The 22,840-nt window shown below is 46.3% G+C and overlaps 2 protein-coding genes across 2 annotated transcripts in view; one reads left to right on the forward strand and one right to left on the reverse strand.

The window, feature by feature from the left end:
- Nucleotides 1-22,840, forward strand: part of gfra4a (GDNF family receptor alpha 4a) — a 64,300-nt gene that overhangs the window by 29,052 nt on the left and 12,408 nt on the right. Inside the window, exons 2-3 of the mRNA XM_019862715.1 lie at nt 20,451-20,732; nt 21,506-21,586. Coding sequence (XP_019718274.1) covers nt 20,451-20,732; nt 21,506-21,586 — 363 coding nt within the window. The remainder of the gene's footprint in view (nt 1-20,450; nt 20,733-21,505; nt 21,587-22,840) is intronic.
- LOC109511561 (cyclin-G1-like) lies at nt 69-2,490 on the reverse strand. The gene is made up of 5 exons (XM_019862716.1): nt 2,202-2,490; nt 1,874-2,127; nt 1,711-1,789; nt 702-812; nt 69-606 (listed from the first exon to the last, which is right to left on the reverse strand). Exons 1-5 carry the CDS (start codon nt 2,463-2,465, stop codon nt 415-417), a joined length of 900 nt encoding a protein of 299 aa, XP_019718275.1. The 5' UTR covers nt 2,466-2,490; the 3' UTR covers nt 69-414.

Consider the following 22,840-nt stretch of genomic DNA (forward strand, 5'->3'; position numbering starts at 1 on the left):
AGCTTAGCAACCTAGGGTGGAAGTTAAGGACTTTGGGCCCGATTTCTTGGTTCCATATTTTTGTTTCGCAAAATCCTTCTCCCTCCTCTTCCACATGGTGGACTGAGGACCTAGGTGGTTCAATACTTATTAGCTTAAAACCAGGAACCCGTTCCAGGAAATACCAAACACCGTGGAACGGATTCAAACGAGAACGTAGTCGCACTCACACACCCTTGGAAGGAGAACTGAGCACAAAAGCTGTGGCTAATTTACTGCTTCTTGACATTGCATGATGAAAGCCTTCTCACTTAAAGAACGCCATCTCACAGATGAGGATCTTTAAGTAAAAAAAAAAAGTAAGCTAAGTCACCTGAAAAGTTACAGCCAATCACAGGGGACTGGGGTACAGGCGACGAGATGGCGGCTAAGAGTTTAGCAAGCCGACTCGGGTATGGTAGGAAGGTGAGTGATCTTGTAGTAGCTGTGCTTCAGCTGGCGAGCGGTTCTTCCCGAAATGGTCCAGCGAAGCCTCTGGCTGTTCGGCCTGGAGCACTTAGCAGTGGAGTATTCAGCAAGGCATTTGCCCACCAACTCACGCACACACACGAGATCGCCATCTCTGATCTATTGACAAAGAGAAGGTGATCATTGTTTTTCAAAAAAAAAATTTTTAACCTAAATACAGTATTACATTAATTGTTCAGATACATGGTACTTACAGTCAGTAGCTTCTGTAGACTTTCCATAGCCTCTGAGAGTTGGTCCCTTTCCTCTGGGTCACGTTGGTCCTCCACCTCAAGACGCAGGAGAGCCATGGCAAGCAGAGATGGCTGAGGCAAATCAGAAGAGACAAGACACTCACTTTGAGGGAGTTACATTTCATCATCCATAACACTTGAGCTTTTTTTGGGTAAGTATTGGCAGGCCAGACTTTGTGTTAGCTTTGGTTGCGCTGAGTCCCGTTCTGCCCAAATGCTGTACAGTGTTCCACAGTGTTCAGTTTTGAGGGCCCCTGCTGTATTCATTGTATATGCCGCCCTTGGGTTCAATTTTAAGAAAGCATAGTATTTCCTTGTACTGCTGTGCAGATCTGTCAAATTTATGTTGCGATAAGCAAAAAGGATATTTTCTCCCCAAGGTCACGTTTGTCCTGTCTGGAGGAATTCTCAGCCTGGTTGACATCTCTTGAACTTCAACATAAGTTTTGCCGTTTGGTTCCAGTGCACCTTAGACGCTGCTGATTTTGGGTGCGTGCTGTCTTATCTAAAGCCTGTCTGCAATTTGGGTTTTCAGTTGGACAGTGATTTTAAATTAGGCCATCAAATTGGGGGCGTTTTTAAATCCATTTTTTTTTTTTTTTTTTTTTTAAGCATCTTTGTCAGGTGGCTAAAGTAATGCCTCTCCTTTCTCAACAGGAATTCATTCCTTCATTACACCTCAACTGAACTACTGTAATACACTTTGATTTGGAATCAACCAGTTCCCCCTCAGACGTATCCAGTTGGTCCAAAATGCTGCTGGTTGCCTCCTAACTGGTACTTGTAAAAGGGTGCACATAACTCAAATTCTGGCCTCCATTCATATTTTAGAGTCGTTCACCACTTTCTACGTACCTGCCCGGTGTTTAAGGTCTGTGGACCAGACACTACTGGAGGTATAGAGGACTAGGCGGGGTCCTGCATGTGTGGTGTTTGTGTGTCATGTGATAGCAGAATGAGTGGCACCTACCTTCATTTTGGAGAAGACAAAGGAGCAGTGACAAGCTTTCAATTGAGTCTCTAGTCTCTCAAGGCTCAGTTTCTTCTCGCTGAACAAAAACAACAACACATCTAAGAATTTGATTGCAATGTTTCTACTAAATTACATTAGTCAACCAATAACTTGTCATCACCTGTCTGCACCGAGTTGCTCCTGGACGTAGCTGTGAAAGAGGCGAAGGAAGCGGAGGGCCGTGGGGGCCTTGACCTTCCAGTTGAGTTTTTCTATAATAATCTTCTCCATCCGCATCATGTCAGAAACCGTGAAGCGGTTCTGACTGATGCGGATCAGGTCGTTGGCAAGGGGGATGTTCTTATTCTCTTCTGAGGACTTCACAGCAATGTAGAAGCAGCAGAGACCCACGCAGGACAGGTGCTTTGGTTGAATCTGGACAGAACAGGTTGAAAGTCATTCAGGTATTTTAGTGATAAGCTTGACAATACAGGCATTACTGCACAAACCTTCATGACCGAGAGGAAGCGGTCAAGCAGGCTGATGGCCAGAGAAAACGTCTCAGAGCTGAAACCAAAGAACCTACTCAGAGTGAGCAAGTCCTTCACCTCCAGGTCCCTCAATCTGCTCGTCATCCTCAGCCCATTGTCCGAAGCGCTCTCAATGATCCTCAGACCGCTGAGCTTTGGCTGGTAGCGGCCCTCCAGGTCTGTTAAGGCCTTCAGCTGGACTGCAAAAGGCAGTGTTCCGGGTCCTGTCACTGTGTCAATCATCTGTGTGCATAATGGCAAAAATTTAGGAACAACTTGAAAATGAAGCCAACATCTACAGCCTTGATGTGCCGACACTGTGCACTGAGGTTCAGGAGGAAAATCTATGTTAATGAGCTAAAAAAAAATATATATATATATATATATTTTTTCTAAGATAAAAAAGTAATGTTTCCTTGATCTTAAAAATATTTAAGTCATGAGAATGAGTTCACATTTTTAAATAGAACAAAAAATAATCGTCAAAAATTTTTCTCTGTATTGCGTGCGCTGCATTCATCGCGTTTGCGCTCGACAACGTCATCCACAAAGACTTTCACTGGACTCCAAAGATCACTTGCAGCATTTTGTGTGTCACTTTTGAGACATTTTGTCGTATTTCCTACTTGCTCTGAAAGGTGTCTTTCAGGGTGAAACACTCGCAGCTGCAGCAGCTGCAGCAGGTGGAACAAATTCCAAGTATTAAACAACAACAAAAAAAAAAAAACACCAAACAAACGTTGAAGCAGAATGAAAAGTGCATCTGAGCACCGGCGATGAAAGAAAGCAGCCGAGCTGAAAGGAGTCGGCGGCGCGGAGCCGAGCTGGAAATGGAGGTCATCGATGTGTTTGTTTGGGGATTAGAACCAGATTACCAGTCTTAATTCCCGGCTCGAGTCTCCATAATTGAAAAAAAAAAAAAAAAAACAAGATGCCCGAGGAAGAAAAAGGAGGAGGACAATCAGTCCAAGTTCAACATCCGAACTCTGCCTGGAGGCTGGAAAACAAAAACAAGCTTTTTTTTTTCTCTGTGTCCTGACACGATGTTGTGGCGGGATTTTCTTATTTTTACAGTCGAAAACATCAGCGGGACGCTAACGTTGCAGGAAATGCAGCGGACGCTGTCCTAAAATGCTTGGAAACGCGCAGCCGACTGTCAATGACAAAAAAAACGTCAAAAGCGATGACAACTTGGCTCGCGGAGCAGAAATACCTCAAAGATCTACTATTAACAACAGATGCGCTCACATTACTAAAAGGCGAAACGATGCAAACAAAAATGGGACGTCTTACTCTCACTTTTTTTTGAATCTCAAAGTTTGCACAATCAAGTAATAACAACAAACAAACCTATTCATATATATATATATATATATATATATATATATATATATATATGAAATGCACGCAAAAGTTGCGTGATCGCAAGACGGATTCAAGTCGAAGGACTGCTGATGATTTTTTATTTTTTTTTTACATCGCTTGTATCAATACTCAAACGGCGTTGTCGTATTGATATGTGATCTCCCACATCTGTTCTTCCGCCGTCGAGGAGGAGGAGGAGGAGGGGCAGGGGGAGGCGCACGCTTGACGTGGACAAAACGAGAAAGCGGCCTTTCCCGCCTTAACCGGCACGGGCACGTTGACGGATGGCTTTAGTTTCTTTCTTGCAGCCGCCGCAAGACTTTTCAAACGGCGACGATGTTAGGAGAGATTAGCTTCAGGTTGGCGCGCTAGCGGCGACACGCGGTTCAAATCTAAGCGCGTCGGGTATGCGAAAGGAAATCAACGGCCCTTGCGAAGAGGAAGCCGATATTACCGCCTGCGGGTTCCCAAGTGCCGAGGCGACGTTTTTTTCCGCGCGGCTTGAGCTGTCATCGAGGAAAAATGGACTCTCGTGTACAAAATGACAAAAGGTTGACGAGCAAATCGTCCCAGCGTCCGTGAAAACGTCGCTGAACGGGATTCTCACCAATCCAACGATGGCGACGATTGAAGTCGGCGGCGCTCGGCTTTGATGACGTCTCTCTGCCGCTAATCCACAATATTCCCGGGCGAAATCCATTCCCTTTGAACGCCAGATGATTGGTCGCCATATGAGCTGTGGTTAATATCCTTCGGGCGGTAACATTTGACAGCTGTGTATTAATCTCAGCCGGCTGCTCGCCTCTCGCGCTTGACGGGCGGGCGAGAGCGAAGACGGAGGCGCGCGGCCGCGCCGATCGATGGCGGCAAACAAATTAAGAGCGCGAGTGATTAAGCCGCTCATCGATTGTCGCGTTAAAAACGACGGCGAGCGGCCGGCTCGGCGGCATCGCACGCAAAGATCAAAATGTCAGCTGGAACGCATCGACCCTGCAAGGCTGCGGGAGAAGGCGTTATCTATTGGACGGCGTCTTCAACGAGGTCGGGCGCCGGGTAGCCCTCGAGGACCACTTGAGTAGGGTTAGCATAAGTAAGGTTCGGCTTTTTAGTTTCGTCAGTGAAATGGTCTAAGTCGGGGACGGGCAACTCCGGTCCTCGGCCGAGTTCAGCGGCCGGCGTCGCCGCTCCGTAAACGTCACCTGAGTTGAACTGCAAATGGCGGCTCCCGGTGGGAGGCGGGGGGGGCCGCCGTTTGGGCATTTCAAGAGAACACCTCGGGGATCAGCGGCTGCTGTGAAAAGCGCTTAGCGGCCTGACAAACACGCTTAGCGGGGACGTCGGCGCGCCGCGAGCTCTTGGTGGGAGTGCGCCATTAAGACTGACGGCCGCTCATTCAAATGAGGATTGGAAAAAAAAAAAAAAAATCAAACATTGGAAGAACTTCCAAAGATTCCAAGTAAATCCGTCACATGTAATATTTCAGTTTTGACTCGTGAGAAAATTCATTTCGTGCTACTTGAACTTCACGTCAACCTGTTTCTGATGGGGGATGTTCGGTTCATTGGAGAAGAGAAACTTGTCTTTTGGTGCGAATGTGAGTTTACTCCAACATTCAAAAACATCCAAGTTCAAGTGGAAGGGATTGTTTGCTGTAGCAAAGCCAACAACGTTACACAAGTCAAAGCTAAAACATTAGCTCACATATGAAGGCTGCCAGTAGAATGTTCGCGATGCCTCCCAAGTTAGCGTTCACCGAGGAAATCAAAACCAATCCAGATGGAACTCACAAACACATAAAACACGACCAAACAAAAAAATAATTGATGTCAGCTTCCCGTTCATAGCGTTAGCATTTTCATCAACTCGCTAAGAGCGGCGTGACATTATTTTACACCTCGTCAACTCCAACCATTTTCAAATCCTCTTTCCATATTGACACGCCGTTTGCGTCGGACCGTCGGTTACGTACACGTTGACGCTAGCCGTGTGAGCCTGTTTTGCGTTGTGTGGCAGCATGAAGCTAGCAAATTTCCTCAGGCAAAGTGATGCGGTTGTTTTAAAAGGGGAAGTCAAGTCAAAGATTTTCTTGATGTGAACATGTTCGACGCGCTTCTAAACACGGCCTTCTGATTATTTTTGTTTGTGGAATAATGAGCAGGAAAAGCCACCGTCTTTTTTAGGTCTCTCAGGGGGCGGCCATTTTGTCACTTTCTGTCAATGACATCACAGTTGCTCAGAGGCTCACGTCATGACTCATCACGGCTCGCCTGTTTTCTGAAGCTAAGCCGTGATTGGTCGTGAGCTGAGCCCTGAGCAGCTCTGATGTCATTTTCAGTCGACGGCAAGTGGCAAAATGGCCGCCCCTTGAGGTTGACCAAACAAACAAACAAAAACCAGTGGATTTTACTCATATTCTACTCGATAAAAACGATAATAGCAACCACGAGACAAATAAGTGGAAGTGACAATCCCCCTTTTTTTTTTGGTTGTTGATTTCCATAATTTTTTTTTTTTTTTTGTAATTATGACCAAGAGTCTTGTCATTAAAATGTGACAAAAACCTTGTTCTTCATCAGCAGTTATTCCCCCCCCCTGTCCGTCAAGCTGATTAATCCTAATAAAATGTAATTGAAGACGCGAAGCACCCGGGGCGGCTTGAAATGACGGCAGGGGCTCGGGGTGCCCCCCCCCGAGACCTTTGCCACGCTGACGACGCTCTGAAATCTTGGAAGACTTGCGGTGCGTACGGCGAGCGGCGGGTTAAGATAAGAGTTGGCGGCAGGCGACGCTACGCGATGCCGATTAGTATTCCCGCCGCAAATCGAGGTAACGCACCATCGTAATGAATAATTTATTTGATTCATCAAAGTTGCTGCGAGAACACTCTGACGTCCACGGCTTGCTTCTTTTTCGCTTACATCCCCGAAAGCGAAAGTGCTGGCGTGGCAAAAGAAGAAAAAAATGCTCGTTTTGAAAACGTCAACTGAAATGACAAGCAGTCGAGTGTGACGTTTTTAAAGGAGTCATTTTCATCGCGGAAAAAAAAAAAACATAAAAATAAATGTCATTGCTCATGAATTGAAAGTGGGAAAACAAATCAAAGCAAAATGTAATCAACAAACAAGAATATAAAGTAGACAAAATCGATTTCACGGAGGCGTCCCATAAAGACAACGTCACGTAAAGTAGACGTCGACTAAAGATGATGTCACAGCCATGATGCGCACGGAACAAATGCACCGTCTGCGTCTTGACAGTCTGCAGCTCAAGGTGACGCTTGAAATTTTCGCTTTCTGCCTCACAACAGAAGTTCGCCAAAATGGTTTGAAACCCTAACCCTGGTCTGAAGCCCTAATTTGAAACCCTATTCCTACTTTGAAACCCCAACCTTACTTTGAAAACCATATTCCTAGTTTTGAAATGTCGAACCCGAACTGACTAATTTGTTACCGTAACAGTACTATGAAACCCCAATTCGAAACCCTAACCCCAATTTGAAGCCCTAATTCGAAAACCCAATTTGAAATCCTAACCCTACTTTGGAAACCGAATATGAAACCCCTTTCCTAGTTTGAAACTCAAATTGGAAACTCTGACCCTGCTTTAAAACCATGATTCGAAACCCTCTTTGGAAACGCCAACCCTGGTTCACACTCTTGTTTTGAAAGCCTTCCTCGCAAGCTCACGGCGACATAGCGGACAGCGTCAGTTTACCTTTGCAACAGAGAAAAAGCAACAAAACATTCCTGCTGATTTTTTAAGCGCGAATATTAAACGGGGCGGCCGATTCCTCCGTCGGGCCTCACTAAAAACCATCTGACACGATTGCGTCATCTCGCTTATGGCGAGCAATTGTTTGTCTTTACGTGTGGCAGAAATTCAATCGCGCTTTTGGTAAGCGGGACGGTCACGGGACACTCTTTCGGCTTTTAGTGGATGTTCTGTGCGTCATGTAGTGCTTCTCTTTGTGTGTGTGTGTGTGTGGGGGGGGGGGATTTTTTTTTCCTGCTAGGCTTGTTTTGTCGTCATGTGACGCACATGCAGCTTTTCCTCCCAAATCAATATTTCATTCGCAGTCAAGTGAGAACATTCCGGCGTTGGCTTTACAGGCTGCACAAGTGGCTGAAATAATCGATGCTGCTGAGGGGAACAAAAACAAAACAAAACAAAAAAACAAAAAGAGAAGAGTTTGAGAGCACAAGTTGATATTTGGATTTGTCCGGGTCGTGCAAGGCGAGAACACGTGGGAATCCATGTCAAGAATCGCTCGTCAAGCAAAGATGTTTATTGTGAGATTCAAAAATATTTGGGGTTCATCCAGTTGTTAATTTGCTTTCGACAGTGACCCCCGTACGTCAGTCTCACCGAGGGCGACATACTGTCGACAGACTGAACAAAAAGAACCTAAGGATTGACCCTTGCGGGACACCGCATGTCGTGGCCAGGCGATCAGATTCAAAATTTCCACTCGTCACAACATAACTCCTTTGCTCCTTACAACACAAGTGGTAAACAAATGGGGGGCGGAGGGGGGGGGATTATTTGGCAATCAAATACATTTTCATCCGATTAACTAATGGAGTAAGTTGACAGAATACTCAAGCTTCAAACTTTTTGATCGTGACGGTCCACCCAAATTAAATAGTGCGACCGCAAACTCGGACGCCGTGATAGAGGCGGCGTTTACGATCCCAACCTTTTTTTACCCTGAAAAAAATAATCGGACTTTTGTAAGTAAGATTCTGACTTAAGTCCTCAGACAAATTTTTCTTTTTCCAATCTTTTCAGTGTGGCCCAAATTCTGCTTCGGTAGAAAGCGACACGGCGCGGTCATAAAAGCCTTCTTCTCTGCGGCTCGCCGGCTTGGCTCCCCGTAGACGTCATTCCGTGGTGCATAATTGGGCCAAACGATGAGTTGCGCGGAGAACATCCCGTTCTACTTAAACATGAAATTACTGCTTGCCGACAAATGCCACATACAGGCTTCTTTCCAGTGCATGCAGAATACACACACACACACACACACATGCAGTTTGCTGACGAGAATTCCCCCACCTGCTCAATATTTCATCAGCAGCGGTCACATAATACATCACACACAAACCACATCACTTACACACCGGCTGGCGGTTCTTTGATTTGGACACTGCAAGGCCGCATCAGCAGTCCTCCTGAGGTCTGTTTGAATAAAGCAATTCGGGGGAGGACAAAAAAATTATTTATATATATATATATATATATACTTTCACACACACACATACACACACACACACACACACACACACACACACACACACACACACACACACACACTATATATATATATATGTAGTCAGCTGTGTCGCCCTCATTGCAAACTCAACAACCTTGACTTTACAAACTTTAAATAGTGTTTGGTGTTTTTTTTTTATTTTTTATTATGGATTTTTTTTTTTGTCCCCCTTCGACCTCACAGATAAACTCTGATGAAGAATCTGGGCCGCTCTGACCCTTTTTCTCGCCATAAATTGAAAACATTTGTCACCCCCGCAAACCTCCGTGGCATCATTTGGATCCGCGGCAGCAGATGCATCGCAGGTTCGACTTTCTCGTGCTTGAATTTGACTTCTCACACTGAATTTGTTTTCTTTTCTTTTGTTTTTTTTTACAAAAACAGCAAAAGAGCAATTGTCCTGTCAGCGCAAGAAAAAAAACAAAACAGCATTTGTCTGCTGCTGCTGCCACTTTGCTGCCCTGCTGCCTTTAAAAGTTTGGCTTCAATTGGAAAAATAGCACATCAACACGTTTCCTTTCGGTGGAAATGAAAGTCTAAACGGTTCTATTAAATTATAGTCCATTTTGCAGCGCTATAAACAAACATATATATATTTTTATACGATCATATTTCCCACGCTGGACTGACTCTGCCTCATGCCGGTGTTCCGTTTATTGGCTAGATCACTCTTGGTAATGGAATTCCTTTCTGTCAAAATCTAAACGATTCTATGAAACTATACGCTGTGACTATTACGATAACAAGACTGCAGCGTCACGTACAAACATTTTTCAGATAAAACAGGCGTCAGTCACTCTTATGGGCGAATCACTGTCAAGTTTGAATCTGCACTAGCCTACTGAAGCTAAGGGGCGCATCCAACATAACCTTTTAAGTATTCAGTTAGTTTTTCGCTCGAGTTAAGATTGCGCCTTGAGTAAATATGTATGAGATTCTTTTTTTTTGAAGTGCATTTTGGTCCTGATGACATTCAGTAATGAGCACAAAATGGGTGTCGGATGTGGCTAACACAGCTAGCGGGTGGCCGTTCTGTTGGCTAGCGAAACAAACGATACGCGTGGGCGGTAAAGTTTGCTTTCAGTATCAATCTTTTGTGTGAATCTTCCGCCCGTTTATTGGATCAACAGATGTCCATCACTCCTGTCGGATCAGTGACACGTTTGAATCGAGCCCTTTTTGAGTTTTTCCCTTGCCCTCCTCGGGGTGAAGATCAGGGGATTTTGTTAATATTTGTCAGCTGCGGGCATGTTAAGCCCTTTAGGATATTTCTGTGATGAAAAACTATTTGAATAAATTTGACTTGCGAATGTAGATGGCCGATTAACACGTCAAAAGTACATTTTCAAACGTAACAACTGGAAATGAAATTCATTTATTCAGTTAGTTCTTCACCCGAGTTAAGATTGTGCCTCGAGTGAATATGTGTGGGAGTAAAACTGCATTTTTGGTCCGGTGTCTACCAAGTAATTAGCACCAAAAAAAACCCAAGCAGAGACTGCGGGGAGTGCAGCTAGCAGGTGGCTAGCTGGTGGCTAACAAAGACAAACGGTGTGTGTGTGTGTGTGTGTGTGTGTGTGTGTGTGTGTGTGTGTGGGCAGCAACGTTTGCTTTACGGCAAACTGTGAGAATAAATTGTGAAAAAGTCTTATACAATATTTACTGGCAACAGGCTGGAAGCTTAGGAAGGGCTGCAAGAGGAGCGCTTCAGCCCCGGGCCTACTTTACACACACACACGCACACGCTCTTTCTCTCCCTCCCCCTCATTGCTGTGCTTTCAAGTGTATTCAAAGAGCTTTGCGTTGCCTTCAAGGAGAGACATTTCATTTGATTGAAATAAGAAACATACTGTACAGTATGCTAACAAACCAAAGTTAACTGGCTAACATTTTGTTTGACTTGCTAACAGTTTGTTTCCTCGTGTAAACTGCCTCAGGCTACGTGAGTGGAATGAGTTTGGTTTTTTTTCGGCCTTTAACGGAGGTCCTTCGCTGTGTAGCGACGCCACCCGAGTCAAGCGCGCCTCTGCAGTCTGAAAGATTGGGCCGCATGGTGGTGACAAACATTAAATGGAACCGGCGGTTCAAAATAATCTTGGGCGAGAAGCCACATGCTGCTACACCAAGTCGTGATTTCTACATGATTATCGTTTCGATTTTTTGAGAAGGGTGCACGTGAAAATCTCGTGGGCCGTTAAAACGAGCCACATGCTGCTACAGCGTGTGTCAATGTCCATGACAGTGCGCTGGCAGGAGCGAGCCCAGGAGCAAATCCAGCCGAGTCCATTTGAAGCTTTTTGGAGACAGCTTTGGCCTGTGTGCTTTCTAATTACTATTTTACCTGAATTGTATTGCATTTATTTATCCCCCCCCATTTGGACAACACAATGGCAGACACAGACGCTCTCAGTATGCTCGGACACGCAGAGAAGTTTTTTTTTGGTTTTCGTCCCGCTTCGTGTTTGGAGCCCAGAAATCCGCAGATGAATGTCGGCCGATCGCTTCTGACGCCCGAGAGAGCCTCGACTAGTCGTTTGTGTCCGACTCCATCTTCCTCTGCTGGGGCCGTTTTGGCTCAGCCTGCCCAACGCTGCCCCCCCCCCCCCCGCCAACACCACCGCCGCCCTCCCCTTGCTCGTTAAAACGACGCCTCCGGCTGCAAAGGCAAGACCTGCCAGTGAAACGCATTAATACCCTTCTCGTCCTGCCGGGCTGTAGCGGCACAAAACTCGGACAAAAATGCCCCCAACAAGGGACGTAAAGTGTTTACGTTCATTTCAAAGGTTAGTGTTCATGTATTCGCTGAGACTTTTTTTTTTTTTGTTTGTGTGTTGCCATCCAAATATTGAACTTGTAATTGCCTATAAATGTCACAAGATGGCAGCAAAGCACTTTTATTCTATTAGACAAAGCTATGGCTTGACTCATTGAAACTCCTCCCATCATTTATGGCTTTGACCTGAGCACAAAAAATACAAATTGGGGAATCCTTCCGTGAAGCATGATCCCAAACCTCCCCCCAAAAACTTATCTCTGAATTTGCATATACCAAATCACAAATAGCAGGGTGAAATCACAGATCGAGGAGATATGACGGGTACAGTCAGCTTGCATTGGGGCCGATCGGGGCTGCGACCCACCAGATTTGGCAAATGGAGCTATGATTCGTTGTGCGTGGAGGGAAACAAGTCATGATTTTAAAAAGAGAAACACAACGAGACTCGATTTTGTGTTGAATCCAACCCTTGGTTCCGGTCTCTGGGATGAACCTGAAAAAAATAAAATAAAAATGAAAATTGTGCCACAAAATTAAAAAGTTGCTTCTCAAATGAAGTCACTGATTCACACAACTGCTTCACAGAGAAAAAACAAAAATGAGTTTGAGTCTTGGGTGCGTGATGAATTTGGTCACGAGCGAATCTGTCAATACGCATTATCCGCATCATTCTACAAAGTGGAGATAAAAACTAAAAACCAGCCCAGCGTTGAGGAATCTGCCTGCCTACGTCAAGATCAAACATTGGCCGGAGGCAACGTTGCGACATCAAAGTCTGTTTTTAATTTTTTATCTCTTGCTAACAACAGCCCTTAATTAGCTGGTAATCGCTAATTAATGTGGTGTCGATGTCTGGGCCGCGGCATCAAGATAACTCGCTAATGATGTGGCGTGAGCGAGGTTTTATCTGTTAGCCCGCGTCAAGGTTAGCGTCTGCACCCGTCGAAAACTTTTAACCCCGCTAATTGTCGGTTGACGGGCGCTTTGTGACCCCGACGGCTTGCAAGACCCACCTTGTCGGAATTTTATTTGGTGGGTTGAACTAGCGGAAAAAGCTAAAGACGCGACAAACGAAAGATGGCGGCTGTTCAAGATAGAGCACACGTACATGCTACCTAGTCGAAATACAATGTGTGTACTTTTTTTTGTCATTCCAAAAAACTCATTGGAGATGTTTGACACGCGGCCAACCAAACGTATCCATAATGAAAACTCATCAGGGTTCTTCCTCCGACGCTGATAAAAGTGAGAGAAAGTGGATGAAAACATGACTCAGCAAACATCGTTCATGAACGATGGCCCCGATTTGAAGCACGGTGAAAAAAAAAAAAAATCCTCAAAGGGGAATCATGTTGTTGTTTGGAACATGATGGCTCTTTTATCTCAGACAATTTTTTTTTTTTAAAGGTTGTTATTGACCTGACAGGTTTCAACGGAAGTCTTTCCCCTTCTTCAGTCTCACATGATGGTGTGTGACTTGTCCACATCACAACAACAACAAAAATTCGATAAAAGAACCGACAAGTTCAATGATAAGTAAGAGACATAATCAAATTTATTCAGCGATGTTGTTTTCCTTGTAACTTTATCGCGTACGACAGTAAAATGCTAACGATTAGCCAAAGAGCTCAAGAATATACAGTGGTACCTCTACTGACGAAATTAATTGGTTCTGGAAGAAATTCCTTAACTCGAACATTTTGGAAGTAGAGACGCGTTTTCCACGTAAGTGCAAACACACACACATTGGGTAGAGGTCCCTCTTAACCAATGGGATGCCAGGATGATGCTCGGTAATAGCCAATGGCAGAGCAGCTCTAAGTATGTTGCGTTCAGGAAACTCGGAGCTGCGAGGATCCGCCCATCCTGTATTTTTACCTTTTGTATCTTGAAATTTCTTTCGTAACAAGAGGCAATCTTTTCCTGTTGAGGCACTTCGTAACTTGAAAATTTCGCATGAAGAGACGTTTGTAAGTAACAAAAGAATAGACACCCCAACAATTTTGTTTTGCGTGGTATTCTTCGACTTTTCTGAGCGGTAACAATCGCGCCTGGGAGGTTTCAGAATATAAATCAAACGGACCCAGATCGGACGAACACGTCACATGCTAACATGCTAATGATGGCCACACTTCAACCTATAAAAATCAGTCAAAATCACCGGATGGTCTCACTTTTTCCTCTTGTCTTCCTTACCAAATGCGAGAAGCGTAACCTGAGATCAACTCGACCCGATTGTTGACACAAATCATCGCAAAAATGTTTTCGGTGGTTTTGTCGTCTGTCAGAAGCGGGCGCTTACCGCTGCGCCGCAAATAGACGCTGACACCGGGATGCCGTCGGGAGAGCGCTGGGTTAAAAAAAAACAAAAAAAAAGAGAGCAAAGCACGTTTCCGCTCAAAGAAGCGCATTCAAACAGGCACGCGAAAGGCAATTGCACATCCAAATGCGCTCGGCGTTTTCCTCCTGGGGGGGGGGGGGGGTGAACGCAGCCAGGTTAATTCAGGAGCTTTTGACAGCCACAAAAACAAGAATTCCTTCACTTCTCTCACCTTTTGTCCATGAAAAGGTTTTTTTTAAATGTAGTTTCTGCATATACTTGCTGAAGCAAATTATTTTGGGGGAATAATACAGGCCAATGTTTCACACACACCTGAAACCAGTATTTGATTAAATATCGGGGAAATTCACTTTGATACAATCAGAATTAATTCAATACAGACATTTTTTAGGGGGTGGGGGTGAGGGGGGAGACCAAAATAACTTAAAATACAATTTGACAAGTTAATTTGAATCGATTGTAAATCGTCCAACGAGGACATAAATTTTTTAATGAATTTTAAGAAATCACTGGTTATTGAGCAAAGTCTAAATAAGACGTTTTCATGTTACCGTATTTTCCCCACTAAAAGGCGCACTGGATTATGAGGCGCACCTTCAATGAATGGCCTATTTTGTCATTTTTTTTCATACATTAGGCGCACCGCATTATAAGATCTACAATGCCTCCACTAGATGGAGCTACGCTCAAGGAAACGCCAACAGAACAATCAGACGTCAGTAAAACTTATTGAATAAAACAGCGACACCGTTCACTGAAGCAACAGCAAGTTCGAACATCGACTCGTTAACGTTGAACTGTCTTGCCGCTGCTTTATTTCCGTGTTCAACTGCGTAACCCGATCCCCTTAAGTTTGAACTCTGTGTTGTCAGCATGTCTGGAGCAAGGAGCCATTTAGGGATCGAAATATTACCATAATGACCATACACAAGGCGCATCGGATTTTAAGGCGCGCTGTGAGCTTTTAAAACAATGGAAGGATTTTTGGTGCGTCTTTCAGTGCCGAAAATACTTGTATTTCTTCAAAGAATTAAAAAAAAAAAAAAAAAAAAGGATATTCTTCACCTTGTTTTTTTGGCCGGTCGTGACCTGAGCCCGACTGGATTTTTATGATTCAAGCAGCGTTTCTTTTGTGTACTCCGCCTTTCAGATATTTATCGACGCGAAAGAGAATTGGAAAATCAATTCCGCAGCTGACAGGGAGCCACAGCGTTAAAAAAAAAAAAAAAAAGCCTTTTGGGATGAAGTCACGTGTTCTGATCTCTTTGTTGCGGCCAGAACTCGAGCGGCGGCGTTCCGAATGGGCTGCAGCTGTTTGATGATCTTTTTACTGTGCGACACGGATCAATTTGCATTTGCATTTGTTTTTGATGAGGAAGGACGATTTGCCATACGAGTGATTTTTGAGTTAAGAGCCTGGCCACGGGGCAAATTCGGCTTGCAAGTCAGGGTACCATTGTATATTAAAACGGTGTTGTTGCTCAGTGGCCCACGGTCACACTCGCGCTCGAAAGTGCTGTAGGGGGTTGGGAAAAAAAAGGGGGGGGCATTTCAAATAGAAGAGCTTGCCATGGACTACCTGGAAGTCATCGAGGAAATGTGTCGGCCGCTGTTGGTTGGAGTCCAAAGAAGTCTTCAGGGTCTCAACAGTGTTTTTCCATTAGCGGCCCCCCGTGCGCATCTCCGTGGCAACCGTAACGCAACAGAACAGCGCATCTCCCGGCAGAGCCGGCGAGTCATCTCGGTTAAAAAGCGCCCGCGCAGGCTCATCGGGAAATGCCGTAAGCGGCAATTCAAAGCGCCCGACCCGCCGTCACGCTTCGCAGAATAATTTCTCACATGCAGCCGTGACGGCGACGATGCCGACCGCTGGCGCAAGAGGGAGCCAAACGCTGCAACGTTCGCCGAAGTTAACTCATTTTTGGACTTACCGCTAAAAAAATCCATAATTAACGCAAGGCCCCTTAATTGGCCTTTGTTGTGTAGCAGCTGTTGCGCACCCGCGTTCTAATAGCTTTTGAATTTTTAATGATGATCATTTATTTTTTGGATGATGGTTTGACTTGTGTATTTTTCCGTTCATTTAAAGACGTTTTGGGAGCAACTTTGTTCGTTTGATTTTTTTTTTTAAATGCTTCCTTGATTAGTTTTAAATAACAATATGAAGTGTGAAAATAAATTCCCTTAAAATGAACCCTGAAAGCTCATCTCTTATAAGAATTAAAAAGATGATTTGTTTGAAAGCATTTCCGTTTTGATTTTGATGGTCTTAACAAAACTGATTTTTTTTTTTTAATTAAATTATTTTGTCAATTTGCATCCTAACTCGAATAACCTCGGTCTGACCTCGACGGAGTGGGCAGCTAATGTGCCATTCGGACGTCAATAAAAGTGCCGGCAAACGAGACGGCGAGCGTCGCCCGTTCGACGCGCATCAGCGATTCCCCCGCACGCCGTCGACGCCGCCCGAAATGTGATGATTGCATGCAAAGCATATGCGAGGTGACATCATGTCACTCGTTTGGCATGCAAAGCAGAGAATTTAGCGCAACGCAAACGGCGCGTCTTGCTCTCTTGGCGAAACTCATTTCCATCGCCAACGCGCCGCGCCACCTCAACCCCTGCGGCATTTTTTTTTTCCCCCTTCTGCGCAATCATTGTTTTTCCGCTGCAGGTGGCGGCAACGACGTGGGTAGTCGGCGGGGGCGTGAAAGGTACAAGCTCAAAGGACACGCCAGATTGGGCTTCGAGATGCGTTAAAAAAAAAAAAAAAACAAACACACACACAATAAACACGCAAGGCAAAAGCTCCTCGGGGGTCGGGTGCAAATCTTGCTTAAATGGCGACTAATCCTCGGCGGAGAGCGCCGGGCGCGATAACCGTGGCGCGGCGCCAGATAGCGGGTGACAACGCGTGGCGCCGCTTCAGAGAGAGAAACACTCCCAAGCACTTCACGGAGGCCCCGAGGAAGAAACCCTCGCGACGTGCTTGCTTTCTTTGCTCTTGCTTCCGGGCCACACGTAATGAGGGGCCGCGGTCCGACTGAGCAATATGACAATTTGGTTGGCATGTCGATCGTGAGTAGATCCGCAAACGATTTCAAGAAGTCCGATCTGAAAAGACGCAGGGAAGCGGACACTTTGGAATGGCTTTTCAATTCAGCCTGTGAGGCCGGTTTGACTAGAAATTTGGTGGGCATGTCGATCATGAGTAGACCCACCAAAAAAAACACAAAAAAAACCCCAAAACTCTTGAGAAGGACGTAATGACCAAAAAGGCACAGGAAATCTGACATTTTTGGTGAGAAGTAACTCAGTCCCCAAAGACAGTTTGACGTCGCTACTCATGAGTAGGCCCACAAAAAACAAAAAAAGTCGAGAAGTCATCCCTGAAAAGGCACAGGAAGTCCGCCATTTTGGACAGAAACAATGTTTTTTAAAAATTTTTCATTCGTGTCCTGAAGAGTTTTGTCTTAATTCAGGACCCAAAGACAGTTTGACGTCGCTACTCATGAGTAGGCCCACAAAAAACAAGTTGAGAAGTCATCCCCGAAAAGGCACAAGAAGTCCGCCATTTTGGACAGAAACAACCCTTTTTTTCAGTTTCCTTGGTGCAGCCATTTGCTTTGTTAGTTGCACTTGAGAATTCTTAATTCAGTCACCAAAGCTCCTTGGACTTAGCAGCATGAAATTTGGTGGGCATGTCGATCATGATTAGACCCACAAAAAAAGGTCTCAAGAAGTAACGTCCTGAAGTACACAGCAAGTCCGCCATTTGCTTTCCGTGTGAAGTCTGTTTTTGTACATTTCCAGCGGTCTTTCAAAAGTGGACGACTCCTCCTGATTTTTTCAAATTGCCACCAAATTGCAACCACGTACACGAGATGGACGGCCGACGGGAAATTACCAAACACTCAACTGTCTCACTTTTGTTTTTTTTTTTCGGGCCAAGTTTTCTCAAAGTTTTCTAAGGGAAAAGACAAAAAAAAAATGATGAATGACGACAGAACGACGAAGGGGCGGATGTTTACGAATTAGAATAATCTGACATTTACAAAAACCTTCAAGCTCAATCACTGTCAGCAAAGACTTCATGAACGTCATCGGCATCAAGGTCGTTCAGTGACCACAAAGAAGACGAAAAGCATTTGCATCAGTGTGACACATGAGCATCTTTTTGTTGTTTTTTTTTTTTTTTTCTGACTAATAACATCATCAAGTGGAGTGATTGCTGTTTGTTTTTCAAAGAACTCCTCATTTTTATATGCAGCAGCCAGCGTCTTTGCGACTTAACCGAGTCAAACATGCACAGACGGTATGGGAGAAACCCGGTGATTAGTCTGTTTGGGAAGCAGCCACACACACCCACACACACACACACACACACACACACACCCACACAGTTGGAACTCTACTTCAATTTGAAGTACAGATACTTTGAAAACTGATTCAACTCCTGCACTTCAGTCAAAGTCGACAATCGCGCTTCACATAAGCGTGACGGGGAGGCTGCGCCGCTGTGGGAGTGCTCACAGTCGACTTCTGTCGGGGCCGATCAAAGCGGCTTCTCTCATTCCGTTTAAAGTTGGCACGAGAGCCTCGACGTCCGCGTTGTCAGGTGGGCGTGGGGAGTTGCCCGCTTTCGCATCGTTCTGAATGAAAATCAGGTCGCACCGGCATTTGTGCCAATGACGAAAAAAAAAAGAGCCTGGTACTTTGAAGTTTTGGTGAGCGGTGTGAGTGACTACGGATGACACAAGATGGCAGCAAAGCATTCATTTTCGACCAGACGGTGCAATGACGTGTCTTGTTGTTTCAGACCAAGATGGCGTCAAAGCCATCGTTTTATATTGAGATGAGGTCCGATTTTCCAGCTCCCGAGACTCATTTAAATAATCAAATATTCTGTCAAATATTTTGCCGGTCATTTTTTTTTCAACAGCATGTTTTTCATTTCCAATCTTTTATTCAAAAACAGGAGACACTAACGTCAATTAAATTTGGTTCTGGTTTTGTCAGTCACATGTCGGAATTCCCCCCCAAAAAATGGTCATCGTAGCCCAGAATAATAGCAAATAGCAAATTTATTTTGATTTGACACAAAAAAAAAAAAAATCCTTCTGCTTTCAGGGAGGACGCCAACAGTTGGAAAATATTTCCTGTTGAGAAGCCGAAATTTGGCAGAACTGGCCGATTAAAAAAAAAATAAAGGTATCAAAGGATAAATGCATGATCAAAAATAACGATTGATGGATTTCATCGTCAATGAGGTGATTCAATTAATCGTCACACCTTTATTTTGTACTTTTCCGACGTTCTACTCCTGACTTTGTTCATTTTTTTACGGCCGCTGACGCGACACTGAAAGTCAACGCCGTTTGAAATCTTGATCGACTGACTGATTGAGGCCATCGAGCAAAAAAAAAAAAAAAGGGCGGGGTTTATTTCAGCCAAAAGAAGAACATCGCCAAACCTTGAGTGTGTCTATCTGGAATTGCCTTGGCGGGCCCATCCAGCAAAAAGACGAGACTTTGTTTTGACGGCGGCGCAAACACGAGCGAGTGTTTTGGGAGGCGCGGCGGGATGAATGGCGGCGTTCCATCCGGGCCCGGTCATGCTGTCAGCGGCGCCTGATGGATGGCGCGCGACAAGCCTCGGAATGCATGAATAATAGAGCCGCGTTCCCCTCGGGCGGCGGCGGCGGCGGCAGCGGCGGCGCGCATGTAAACGAAGGCGGCGGATCGCCCGTGACGAGCCCGGCGGCTCCGGCGGCGTTGCGGCGGGAAGGCCCGCTTTCAACGTCGGCCCCCTTCGGCTTGTTTGCCTTCCGACTCACTTCATCCATCACGGACGCTCGCGCTCTGTTGTTCTCTGCTGTCGGGAACACTTCGGGGGGCGGGGTCACATTGTTGTTGCCGCCACGGCGATTTCCATTTTGGGCTCGGAGGTCCGAGTTTGCGCTGTAGGACTCGAATCCGGACTCTGTTTGATTTTGTTGTCTGGGATGTGATTCCGACTCGGACTCGGAAAAATATTTTTTAATCGACATGACCGTGTTTGTTTTCCTGAGGATTCTCAAATGAGATTTTCCTGGTTAACGTTTCCAACAAATTAAGAGTTTGAGTTGGCGTAGTTGAAGCCAAAGTTTTGGCTTTCAAACCAGGCTCGAGGGAGTCGTTCTGGGTTTCAAATTGGGGTTTTAAGACCAGGGTTGGGCTTCGAAACAAGGGTTAGCATTTCAAATGGGCCAGGATGAGAGATTTGCGTTTGTTTCAAATTGGGGCTTGAGAGACAAGATTCGCTTGTCAAACCTGGGTCGACGGTGTCGGATTTGAAGCAATAGTCGGGGATTCAAATGTCGTCACCGAGGCCAATGGTAAGCTTTCAAATTTGAATGTCAGTTTTTTTCCGCTCACGCGACCGCACCCGATGGATCGTTGTCACTGACGGATTTGCCTCGCGGTGTCTCCGCAGGAGCGGCGGGCGCGTCGCCGGCCGAGGGCGGCCGGGACTGCCTGAGCGCAGGCGACGCCTGTTCCGGGGACGACGCCTGCAGCCCGCGCCTGCGCACCCTGCGGCAGTGCGTGGCCGGAGACGGCAGCGTCAAGCTGGGCCCCGGCGCCCGCAACCAGTGCGAGAACGCCGTGGCGGCCCTCACGTCCACGCCGCTGCGCGGCTGCCGCTGCAAGCGAGGCATGAAGAAGGAGAAGAACTGCCTCAGCATCTACTGGAGCCTGCAGCAGGCCTCCCTGCACGGTCAGAAACAAAAGCGCCGACAGCGGGTCGCTGGCTCACGCCACTCGTGATGTCAGCGGGCGACCCGTTTAGTCGGCGCTTCGCGTCAGCCGATTCCGCGGCTTGTCGACGTCGCTCGTTTGAGGGCCGCGGCAAATTCGCAAGTGAATTGAGATGGACCCCGAAATTCCAGTTCGCTCTTTGAATTGGAATCGAGGTGGCCAACGGGAAGCCGAACGACAACTGAATTTTCGAATTGCAGGGAGGAGAATGAACGTGATCGATGTTTGTTGACATCGCTCGGCATCGCTTGTTGACGTGTCCCCGTTTGCGCCATTTTGTACGAACGGCAACGTGATCAGCACAGCCGCCGACCGTCGCTCTCCACGCGACGCGACCTCGTTGGCGCCGCGCGGCGTCAACGAGCCGCTCGCAGGCTCCCGCTTCCCCTCCACCGCCGCCCTCTCCCTTGATCTGTAATTGCCGCGACTTTTCTTGCTATCCATTCATGTATTTCTTTTTTATTTTGCCATAAAACTTTAACGGCGGAAAAGCCCACTTGCAAGAAGCCAGGACGAATCAATAATTGTTTATTTTGTGCTGACGGCCGAAGGAAATTTCTTCCAACGGCCAGTCGCCGGCTTCTGGCGCCGAGGATGGGTGGCGGCATGTCGTTTCTTTTCCTTTTCTTTTTTTTTTGATTAAATAGTCGCCGGTTGCCATGGCGATGTGATAAATCAAACATCCCACCACCACCACCACCAAATTATTATTATTTTTTTTTTTTTTTGCAGGCCTCAACCTGGTGGAGGACTTCCCGTACGAGCCCGAGGAAAGGGGCTCCGACTATGTTCGTTTGGCCTCCATCGCCGCCGGTGAGTTTTCACGCCACGCTGACGCCTCGGGTATCATCTTTTATTAACAAAGGGAAACGCACACGCGCAAGCCGCACTTGCCGGCCCCTCCGGCTCACATTAATGATCACTTTAGTGGAATGCACGCACGAGAAAAAAGGAATTGATTTCGGATTTCGGAAAGTCTGTTGCTGCATCTTAAGAAACGTGACAAAAAAAAAGCTTCAGTCGTAGCATATCGAATCCAATCGTAAATCTCACCAAATCGAACCGCGACGTCGAGAAATGTGTCCAATCGTCTTTGGGGGAGGGACGCACACGCCGAATCGTTTGTCGTTTGATGATCGATTCATCGCCGATGAGTTGATTCACGTGATGAAGCAGCATGCGGCTCAAGGTGACACTGCGTTCCTGTTCCCGCGTGAGGCCGCACGACTGTTTGCACCGGAACTTTCGCCAATGTTTGATACGGAACGTAAATGTCGCGGCGGGTGCCGCGTCTTCTTCACTTGAGTGACGATGGAGGCTGAAAAACGAGTCGTCAAGATCCGCCACGTCGCCGGCGACAGCTTTCGCTAATTAGCCTAATGACGCGTCAAAAGCGTCTTTGGTGCGGAACGCCGCTTAGCGACATTAGCGTGAGTGATGAATTCCGGCAAAGGGTGGAGGAACCTTGCACGGAAATATGTTGAGGAGGCGATGCCGCAGAGTTGGCAGGGGGGAGCGGGGGGTGGGGGTGCAAACCGCGCCTTCGACGTCGTCAACCATCTTTTTGCATTTTTTTTTTTTTTAACCCTAATGTCTGCCCTTTACTTTGGCGCTCGATGCGGGCGATCGCGGCGAGCGAGAAGAGCCGGGCGCAAAATTCCCGTTCAAAAAAATAATAAAAGCCGATGTTACCGGGCCATTATTTTGCAGCAGCTCACCAGGAGCCGGAGTGGAAATAAAAGCCGGTGAGAGGAGATGGGATGTCGAGGAAAAGGGCAGCAGTGGCACGTCGATATGAATTTTTTTGGCCTTATGCCGGCCTGCTCTTATTGTTCAACAGCTGCTTTAGATTGGAAAATAAATCCAAATGCATTTGCGGCTCAAATAAAGCTGCGGCTTCGCGAGCCGGTCGCTTCCCCGTCTCATCAAAAGGATGTGGGCGCAACTGTGGGAAAGCGAACCTTGAAAAATGCGGTCGGGGGGGGTCACAATGAAATTCAGCTCCGACTGACTTTGGGGTTAAAAATGGATTCCCGAGAGGAAGTTATCTGGAGGCGGCGGGGAGGG

Source organism: Hippocampus comes, unplaced genomic scaffold (assembly GCF_001891065.2).
Source record: "Hippocampus comes isolate QL1 unplaced genomic scaffold, H_comes_QL1_v1.1 scaffold250, whole genome shotgun sequence".
In the NCBI taxonomy this organism is placed as follows: domain Eukaryota; kingdom Metazoa; phylum Chordata; class Actinopteri; order Syngnathiformes; family Syngnathidae; genus Hippocampus; species Hippocampus comes.

Bases quoted from the DNA above. Each gene is read 5' to 3' on its own strand.
- LOC109511561 (XM_019862716.1), bottom strand. From the start codon at position 2,465: ATGATTGACACAGTGACAGGACCCGGAACACTGCCTTTTGCAGTCCAG. The intron at 2,128-2,201 runs GTTTGTGCAGTA...TGTTCTGTCCAG, and splicing joins GCTTCCTCTCGGTCATGAAG to ATTCAACCAAAGCACCTGTC. The intron at 1,790-1,873 runs GTGATGACAAGT...GTTTTTGTTCAG, and splicing joins GAGCAACTCGGTGCAGACAG to CGAGAAGAAACTGAGCCTTG.